The sequence below is a fragment of the Orussus abietinus genome, unplaced genomic scaffold (genome assembly GCF_000612105.2).
Source record: "Orussus abietinus isolate OABI.00-Male unplaced genomic scaffold, Oabi_2.0 scaffold477, whole genome shotgun sequence".
Lineage (NCBI taxonomy): Eukaryota > Metazoa > Arthropoda > Insecta > Hymenoptera > Orussidae > Orussus > Orussus abietinus.
In genome coordinates this window covers 48,848-58,992 of record NW_019394646.1, presented here as the reverse complement: position 1 = coordinate 58,992, position 10,145 = coordinate 48,848, and the positions used below count along the sequence as shown (strand labels likewise).

General features: G+C 35.8%; 2 protein-coding genes across 2 annotated transcripts in view; one reads left to right on the top strand and one right to left on the bottom strand.

Annotated features, from left to right (window-relative positions):
* Positions 1-262: 262 nt before the first annotated feature.
* The window catches only part of LOC105700219 (cadherin-86C), a 49,289-nt gene continuing 39,406 nt past the window's right edge, over positions 263-10,145 (top strand). The window contains exon 1 of the mRNA XM_023432926.1: positions 263-572. The gene's annotated coding sequence lies outside the window, so the exon portion shown is untranslated. The remainder of the gene's footprint in view (positions 573-10,145) is intronic.
* On the bottom strand, positions 2,791-9,700 carry LOC111674042. Its single transcript, XM_023432927.1, has 4 exons — positions 9,661-9,700; positions 9,196-9,300; positions 8,759-9,116; positions 2,791-2,872 (listed from the first exon to the last, which is right to left on the bottom strand). The coding sequence occupies exons 1-4, from the start codon at positions 9,698-9,700 to the stop codon at positions 2,791-2,793; spliced, it is 585 nt and encodes a 194-aa protein (XP_023288695.1).

The window sequence follows — 10,145 nt, the reverse complement described above, 5'->3', positions numbered from 1 at the left end:
TTGAGTAAATGTTCGCATTCACTTGTATTGGGTTACCTCTAATAAGCCTCTTTCATCAATAGTGACGATCAGTATAAAACTCTATAGTTACCTTCCTAGGAAATAATGCTAGGCGCAGGCGTTGGTACCAATGGCGGCAAGGAACAGGCTTACTTGGCTTATACCGTCCACCCATATGGATCAGTGCGTCGTTCGCGATTATACAAGACACTTGAGGGTAACAACCCTTAATTACGTTTCGCAGTTGTTTCAAAGTTGTTTCAACGAGCAAACTTCCATTAGACAAATTCTTACTAATTCAATAAAATTGGAAGGGAACAAATATAAGAGAACAAGACATTATCCACGTGCCAGATATAAACAAATCAGACACTTTAATTAATTGTGCGCGTACTTGGGTGTAAATTAAAAAGTGATCATAAAGATAAATGTACACTTTGTATGTGTATACCTTAAATTAACTGATTTGATGAAGAAATCTGTGCAGTAAGAGAACTCCAATTTCTACAATACTTTCTGTGTACTATCTTCAGCGGCATAGTTACAACTTTATTGATTTCTATTTTGATCAGGTATGTTCGGTAGTCTATGTCGTATAACTTGTACTTTTAATGCGTACGTCATGATTTATTTACGAAGATACTATGATTTAATTTAATTAAAGATCTTCCCGAAACGATCGATTGGTTTTTGAAGTCGTTTAGAAAATAGGAATGTAAATGGAATACATAGTTTTATTTCTGCTGTTTTTAAGTTAAAGGAAAAAATTAATTTCCCGCGGTGGAAACTTTAAAAATATTACTCATCGTATTAATATGAAAAATGCAGTAAAATCTTCTTACCACAAATCCTTAAAACCGTTAACCCTTATGTCAATGACCGGGTACTCTTCTCCTCCTCTGCGTGTAAACTCTTTACATTTTCCGATCCGATATTGAAAAACGCCTCCCTGAATTTTATCTTGGGCTTCATTTTGTCATTTTAATGCAATAAAATATTTACCGTAATTAATATATTTTTTAGATACTTATCACACTAAAATATCCAGTTAAAAGAACTAGAATTTTGGATACTGTAACTGAATTTGATTGTTGTGCACTCATTATTTCTTTGGTTCAAAAAATCGGACGTTTTCTGTAAAATATTACGTACTTTTTCTGGTAAATTGAAAGAGAATTTCTGTTTAGAAGAAAAATAATTTTTCATTAGAAACTCATCCAGTAGTTTAAGAATTTGATGAAGATGACCATACGTTTTGTTTAATTGTACATTTTAGTTCAGATAACGATATTCAGATACGGTTGAATGTATACGATACGTAACATGTACGTATGCAAACTTCTACTGAATGTTAGTAAGATGTAAATCTCAACAAAAAATACTATTACGTCCGTAATAATAGGTTTTTAAGATTTTCACGTGGCCGAGCACGGTCTTTTCTTTGTAGCGCGTTTGCCAACAATGTACTTACAAGGAAACATTCCCAAGTGTCCGCCCCCGATCTTATTGATTTTCATATATGTTGAAGAACCCAAAAATCTAAGAGACACGTGTTTTTTTATATCTGCAATGGTTCACATTTAAGGGGTGAAACAACCCCCCAAAGTTTGGCGAAAATTCGATTTTTATAACAATTTTCGTAGAAGCAATGGAGGGATTTCGACGAAACTTGGTATAAACGTGTTGTGTATAAAGACGGTGAAAACACAATATTGTTCAGCAATGTTGCACCCCCTCAAGGAGATGAACTACCTTTCAAGCGACATTTTTTTGTAATATCTATTAAACAAGCATTCCTACTTAAGTTCCACTTACGCGATGTGATTGCTCACAAAAAATGAAGAAATACGTGTTTCTTGCTTTTTGCCAATAAACATTTACACATCGGTTATAAGCAATGAATGTAGGTGGTATACGGGTACATTTTGACTAGCTATATTGGATTATATCGTCACCAATTCAATGTACATAAATCTTGTGAACGTGCTTATTCCTCAAAATGTCCTTGGTTTTCATAGCATGCAATTATTTATAAATAAATTTAAAAAAAAGTTTAAGAGACCAAAATAGTTTCGCAACAGATCCGATGACCCAGTCATCATCCGTTTCCAAATAGTAATACAATCTCCTTGGTGAAACGGTAAAATTGGATTTTTACTGTTTTTACGATAACAGAGTTAGCGATATTCGTAAATAATTGCATATTATGAAAACCAACGACATTTTGAGGAATTAGCACGTTCACAAGATTTATGCACAATGAATTGATCACGATATAACCTAATAAAGCTCGGAATATACCCGTATACCACCTGCATGCATTGTTTACAACCGATGTGTAAATGTTTATTGGTAAAAAGCAAAAAAAACACGGATTCTTCATTTTTTGTGAGCAATCACATCGCGTAAGTGGAACTTAAGTAGAAGTGCTCGTTTATTAGATATTACAAAAAAATGTCGCCTGAAGGGTAGTTCACCCCCTTGGGGGGGTGTAGCATTGCTGGACAATATTGTGTTTTCACCGTTCTTATACGGAATATGTTTATACCAAGTTTCGTCGAAATCCCTCCACTGCTTCTACGAAAATTATTATAAAAACTGAATTTTCGCCAAACTTTGGGGGGTTGTTTCACCCCTTAAATGTGGATCATTGCAGATATAAAAAAACACGTCTCTCTTAGATTTTTGTGTTCTTCAACATATATGGAAATCAATAAGATCGGGGGCGAACACTTGGGAATGTTTCCTTGTTAGAATCTTCATTATTTGAGTATCGATTACAGAACCAAATCACGGCTCAGCGTTTGAAACGAAGGACAATTCCACGCTCTCAGCAAACGTCTTGATGATGATCGCGATGCATCGCGAGCATCTAATTACAATAAAGCAATTTAGTTCGTCTGCGACTAGTAACTCAGTAAGACAAAATTCCTTTTGGCGATATTCTTACAAATAAAGTTAAGATTTTATTTCCGCAGATTTGTGAGGCCAAATAAATCATAGCTGTTAGTAGCTGTGCGTTTATGCATGCAATGCAAGGAACAAACAACTTTAGTGTAAAAAAAGACAAGTTTATAGCCTGATGAAAATTTAACTTCAAAAAACACTAGAAACATTTCTAGAAAGAATTAGCTGTCATTCTTTTCAATTTTCAAAAAATTGTTTCTTGTATTCAATTTGCTAAAGTTACGAAATTAAGTGGTGCTGACAAGTTTAGAACATTTTAACAGGTGTGCCGATAATCTCTTAAAGTACCCGGTAAGAAGGCTGGAATTGATTCGAATTGAACATTTTTATTCCAGTGAATACCTAACTATTCCTTTGCCCTTTATTCCGCTGGCGATAAAAAAAAAAGGAAAATCACTGCGAAATATCAATTCACTGTGAAAAATAGAGGGGAACGGGATTTAAAGGAGTTCTAAAATACGAGAACCAGGGTAGAGCAAAGGAATATGAATTTCAATTTTCTCGGTGGAATTGAAACAAATTTTTTATTTACATGGAAGGAAAGAAAAAACGGAAAAAAAATCGATTTTTATTATTACGTACGTTATACGGGAGACCAAGGTCAATTATAACAATTCTTACGTTTTTATTTCTACAATTAATCGGAACAGTTTTTTATGATCGGTACTTGGTTCATATATTAAGAAAACCATCCCCTGAAAGACAGTTTACATTTGATTACTTCAAGATCCTATAAAAATCAGCAATTTTTACTTTCTTTACTAAATGTATTTATTACAATTGCAACCATTGCAGGGTACGGTTGTAACACTCGTCGGGGCAGATGGCGGTCGCTACTGATTAATACAAGAATACTCAAATAACTATAATTAGTAACTATGTTTTGATAAATACGCGTGAACACAACGAAAGTCACTTATTTAAAATACATATATAAATAAATAAATATAAATATTTCACATTTCTAATTAGTAATACATTTCGAACAGTAAAAGTAGAAATGATCCATCTTGTTTTCCGTTTTACTGATGCACTTTTCATGGAACCATTTCTTGCATTGATGGCACTGAATGCAGATTTCGCCCATTTTACTTTTAGTGATGTACAAGGCTACGTATATCCATTGGAGCTAATCCCATATATACATTTGCGGATTTACAAATACATTCACAAAAAGTCTGTTCATTTTCATAGGAAACTTTGTTATGGGGTTTGTAACCCATAATCATTTCCTTTAGACTTTTTACGTACCTGTTTCAAGTCACATGACAAATTTCGAAATCATTGACTACACTCCTGTTACGTCTGGGAGGGAACAAATGAATTGATTATTTTTATGAAGTAGATAAAGATGATTTATTTCACTCTATGGTTATAACAATTGGCTTGGAGTTTCTGGGGTCCCCTGGTACCAACGCCTGGGCGTTATCGCCGCTAGATTCGGGAACGTCTATGGGGATAAGTTCCCAATTGGGGGTACGGACTTCGACACTCGTGAGTCGATGAGGTTTGGGTCGAGGAACTGTCCTCGGAGTGGAGGTTTTGAGGGGCGCCCTAATGATTTCGAGGCGCTCCGGAGAAATTGATAAAACCCTCTCTGGAGGTGAACGGGGTGCTGCCGGAGATTGATCTTGGGCCTTTTTCCTCGATCCTCCGTGTGGACGCCTACGGGTTGTAAATTTAGGCCTACCCTCTGCTTTGGCGAAAGTTACAAGGAGTTGGTATTTTCTCCCGGATCGTCTGACCATCTGCGTGTTAGGTAATATAAGGCTTAATACTAATACGGTTGTATTATATAAATTAGAGGAGAAACTATACCAGGGCCCGGACTCCTTTTTATATTGGAGGATAATAGGAGTTAGATGAAGAAGGGAAGCTAGACCAAGCCCCGCGCCCTCTTATATCAAGGAGATAATAGGAATTGGATATTGTTGTTGTTTCTCCTTTCAAAAGGGACAAGAAAAGAAAAAGTTCGTATAAGTGTGAATGATTGATTTATTAAAACATAGAAAAAATATAGTACCTTGAATAATAAGAAGACTGGTTATTCTTCCTCGCTCGTACTTGTAAAAAACTGGAACTCTGCGAGATGTTCGTCGTCTATCGATAAACTGTTACTGAACTCAACTGAACACACTAAGTGAGGGTGCATAGGTGCGTCCCTTTTTATACTGTTCCTAAACTGCATTGTCTCAAAATTTTAGTAGAGGGAGGACACTGCCCTTAACTACATTATCCACTTCTATCAGTTTTCTTACTTGTTTTAACAATGTAGGTTCGAAGCCTTAAGTTGGGCTACCACTGGCCCGAGCCATCGTTGTCCTAGAGGATTAAGAACAAGGGATTCTCGTTCTTATCACCTTTCGCATGGTGACGGTTACCTATTTTGAGCACGTTGCTAACACGTGTTCGGTAGAAAATTGACAGACGAGCGAGGACGATATAACACGATATTAGTAACATAGTATTTGAGAAAAGTAATAATTACGACGCTTAAGTTAATTAATATATGTAGTTGGAAGGGTGACGTTACGTGGGACGTAACACTCCTCTGACTGTGACTTATATTCATAATTAAATTTGCAACACGTTTCATGATATCTTCAGATGGATTTCGGTTCGATATCTTTTTACGGACACGGGGCATATTCAAAGAATCTGCAAGAATTATATTGAATTTATCCGTGGAACGTAGATGAACGGGATCAAATGTCCCATGTTACATTTGTGACAGTCTGACTTGTTATAATTATCCCCGATGGCTCTTTTTCAAATAATTGACACATACAATTACAGCAACTGAGAGCCAGTTTACTTTCAAATGCATTAAACATATAATGAACATCTGTAGGTGCAATACTGTGTCATGATTAAAGCAGTTTAATCCATTCCGGATTTAATATAAATCGAAAATATTGCTAATAAAAATAGTACTAACCTATGCCGTATCACGAAAAATGAAAATAACAAGAGAACGCCTAATTTAACAAACATGAAACAACTGCAGGATATTCCTAATATCCATGGGAAGCTTCCACCGCTTAATCACGCTTTTTCAAGTTTGAATAAATATTTTATAACGTTTGTTACAATTGCCCCATGTTACATTTGAACTCGGCCTCCCGTACTTATGTTCCTGTAAGTGTTCTCTTATATTTCTACCTTAAGTAGCAAAATATCATTTGATGCTCAAAAGGGTGGTTTCTCGATGATAACTTTCCTTTTCCCTCTTCTTCGGGAAGGGATAGGATCATTATAACATAAACGTAAGATATAATAACGAGTCTTATATACAAACGAGCTGTCGGCATCGTCTGCGAGAAATCTGGCCATCTGATGGTTTTGTCGAAATTAATGGTGCCAAACCTTTGTTTCCGCAATTACACAAGCAAGTTTAGAATAACGTTGCAATGTGGAAAATCTTACTATAATTGTGGTTACAGCTACCAGGTAAACCTTCTATCTTATTGTACTTATTACAACCATTTCATATAGTTAATATTACCATTTCGTTTGATCACTACTGCACCTTTTAAGCGCAGCGCCATGCATACAGCATCTGTTGGCAAGGTTAAGTTCATCATTCCATGAGGGTAATTTCATTTGTGCGGTTTCATTTACCACAGTATTTTAATCACATCGCTATAATAATTGTAACCAAATTATTTTTTTCTGTGTACTGATAATACTGGAGTAACTGATTAATGCGTACATTGTAATGACAATTTTTTACAATTCTTTCCATTGATAGCGTCTTCTCACTTTCCATATAAAAAAATTTGAAATGTTACATTCATTTAATTATAACTTTTTAAAATGCATGAGGTTTGATCGAATCTATGTTTCGAATTCAGGAGAATACAATACATATGAAACCAATCTCAAATATTGGAATTCAACTACTTAATCCCTCAGGCATATAAAGTGGAATTGATTTAAATTAGAAATTACAAACTTATATTCCAAAAGAAGGTTTCAAGGCAATTTAATACACCATTTTTTGAAAGGTACTGGAGGGAATTAGGCATTCCTATAATGTGTTTCTTTTAACGAAATACAAAACATTTTAATACCGATATTTTTTGCCGAACTAGAAGGAATTAAAACAAGTCGAAATATATTCCTCATTACGGAAATAAACAAAAATCAGAGTACAGATAGTCCTCCTACAACGCGGTATCCTGTAACACGGTTTTGCTCTAAAATGCTAGAATAAATTGCGGGAACCCTCGTATAGCACTGCACCCTATAACACTGTTTCGCTCTAACACGATAAGAAAATTGCGAGAACCTTTGTACAACACTGTACTTCTACAGCACTGGATAACATGATTTTTGTTACACATATTTAAAAACTAAATTACCTTAAAATAATGACGGAAAAGAATAATAAACTATTGTGCCTTTACATGAAAATAATATTTCTTGTTTCTTTTTCGTTTTGTGTTATACATACATTTATATTTTTTATAAAAATTAAGTTGCTTATATGGAATTAAAAAAAAGTTTGTCTTGAATAGGTTTTCGGAACGTAATCCCCCCCTTTTGTACTGACTCTGAGTCTCATATAACAAGGTTTCACCCAACACGGCATTTTCTAGAAACCTATCTACTGTGTTACAGGAGGGTTACCTGTATACAAGGGCAATAGAATATAATTGTCCGCAGTTCCCTCTCCCGGGGCCTCCCTATTTACCCTGAAGTACCGCCGCGCATGCCTGAATTTGCGCTGAATTAATTGTCTCACAAGGGAACATTCCCAAGTGTCCGCCTCCGATCTTATTGAGTTTCATATATGTTGAAGGACACAAAAATCTAAGAGACATGTGTTTTTTTATATCTGCAATGGTCCACAATTAAGGGGTCAAACAACCCCCCAAAGTTTAGCAAAAAATCGGTTTCTTAAATATTTTTCGTTACAGCAGTGGAGGGATTTCGACGAAACTTTGCATAAACGTATCCTGTATAAGGACGGTGACAACACAATATTGTTCAGAAATGTTGCACCTCCTCAAGGGGGTGAACTACCCTTTAGGTGACATTTTTTTGTAATATCCATTAAACAAGCACTCCTACTTACGTTCCACTTACGCGATGTGATTGCTCACAAAAAATGAAGAAATACGTGTTTTCTGCTTTTTGCCAATAAACATTTACACATCGGTTGAAAATAATGAATGTAGGTGGTATTAGAGTATATCCCGACTACCTTTATTGGGGTATATCGTGACCAATTCATCGTACATAGTCGTGTCAACGTGGTAATTCTTCAAAATGTCATTGATTTTCATAACATGAAATTATTTATAAATAAATTAAAAAATAGTTTCAGAGGCTAAAATTGTTTCGCAACGGATTCGACGATACAGTCATCACCCGTTTCCAACTAGTAATACAATCTCAGTGGTGAAACGATAAAATTGGATTTTTACTGTTTTTACGAAAAAATAGAGTCAGCGATATTCGATACCTTAGGTACGAGAATAGTACATTGAAGAAGAGTATGCGTATAAATATTGGTTCTGAAATTGATCAACAGGAAGTTATAAGAGAATATTTTTTACATCTCTCTATAAAGCAGGAGATTATTTAATATTACTGATCATATTTATTACAGTAGTGGTATTCGTGGAAAAAGTGCTTTATACAAAATGCTTTTTTGCTCCAAGAACACCGTATCATTGCTGCTGCACCACAAACATTACATTTCATAACTGAACAGCTTTCAAAGGCAAAATTAACCGGGTTCGGAAAGTTTTCTAATCTTTCATCGATATAACCACTTTTATACCGTGCATATTGAAACAGACTTTTATATCTAGGAGAAGACAACTGATTATGCTCGAGTGATTGCAATTTTATGATATTATTCCGTAAATGAAGGTTAACGTCATAATTATGTAAAAGGACAATATCAGAAAAACGCCTCACAAAATTTTTCCATACTCGAAAACCACAGACATCTAAAGGTCGGATTCGACCCCTTGGAGTAGTTCCCTTTGGTATCATCATTGACACAATTTTTTTGTCGGCAGGTTTCGTTTTTTCAATTGTATCGCTGCAGTGTCCGCTCCAGGAGTCAAGCAGAAGAATGCTTTGTTGACCAATGTTCGGGTAGAGGACATCCTTCAACCACGTTTTAAAATGCTCTACAATTTTTTTAATCGCATTAATCATTATTAGTATACAAGTTAATAAATTAAAGGAATAAGTTCAAGGCGTCTTTACCTGAAGTTAGCTTGCCAGACTTCGAGGCCAAAGGAAAAATATTTTGTGGACGAAACAATGTTTTTTCCACGACCGGTCCGAATTGGCCACTTGCTTCTTTCAGCACTACCAACAGCGGTGATAGTAAACGTCCATCACACGAAATTATTGGTTGGATTGTGTAGCTATGTGTTGTCGACGAAATTGATTGCGCAACACATTCCACTTTTTTTTCCCTTCATATGATAATGTCCGTCCCGAATGAATTTCTAGCTGAAATCCACTTTGGTCGGAATTATACACATTTTCGGCCCCGTACTGCGCTATCAGTGGTCTTACACTGTCTAGAAATTCACTAGTTACTTTTTGTAAATTGGCGCCGTCTTCTAATGTCTTCCTTGTAATAAATTTCGTTATTTTTCGTGACACAATACGATGAGCTTTTTTAAAATTATATAACCATTTTGATGATGCTTTAAAACTCACGTCGTTGTTTGTCCGTTCTCTCCATGCTTCTGGAGACCATTTTTTGATATCTGCGTCATGTACTATAAAACCAACGTCAATAGCGTTTCGTAATTTGTTCAGCGTGAATGTAGAGACATATAGTAATTTTTATTTTCGACATCCTCCGTCATCCACTTGGTTGGCCCACCTTTTTAATTCACGAGCATAAGAAAGTTTCCTAAATCGTTGTTGGGCGGTGGTCAATTTGAGATTGCCGGACTTTCCACTTCTCCAGAATTCTACTGCTCTCTTTTTATAGTCGAAATTAACGGCGTTCACCACCAAAGTGGGGACGATGACTTCCACCGCTAGATGGCATTAGCATCGAATTCGGTGGGAGGTAACCAAAACGTACTTTCTCGCTCGGATGAGGGAGACGCGACGCATAGTGGGCGGTGTTTAGCAACGGGCGAAAAATGTGTGCGTATTTTGCATGTATAGGACTCATACAATGGCTAGACGGC

Coding starts and splice junctions, on each gene's coding strand:
- LOC111674042 (XM_023432927.1), bottom strand. CDS start 9,700: ATGGTCTCCAGAAGCATGGAGAGAACGGACAAACAACGAC. Junction 9,301..9,660: donor GAGAACGGACAAACAACGAC/GTGAGTTTTAAA, acceptor CGCTGTTGGTAG/TGCTGAAAGAAGCAAGTGGC. Junction 2,873..8,758: donor AGTCTGTTTCAATATGCACG/GTATAAAAGTGG, acceptor TATTGTAATTAG/ATGCTCGCGATGCATCGCGA.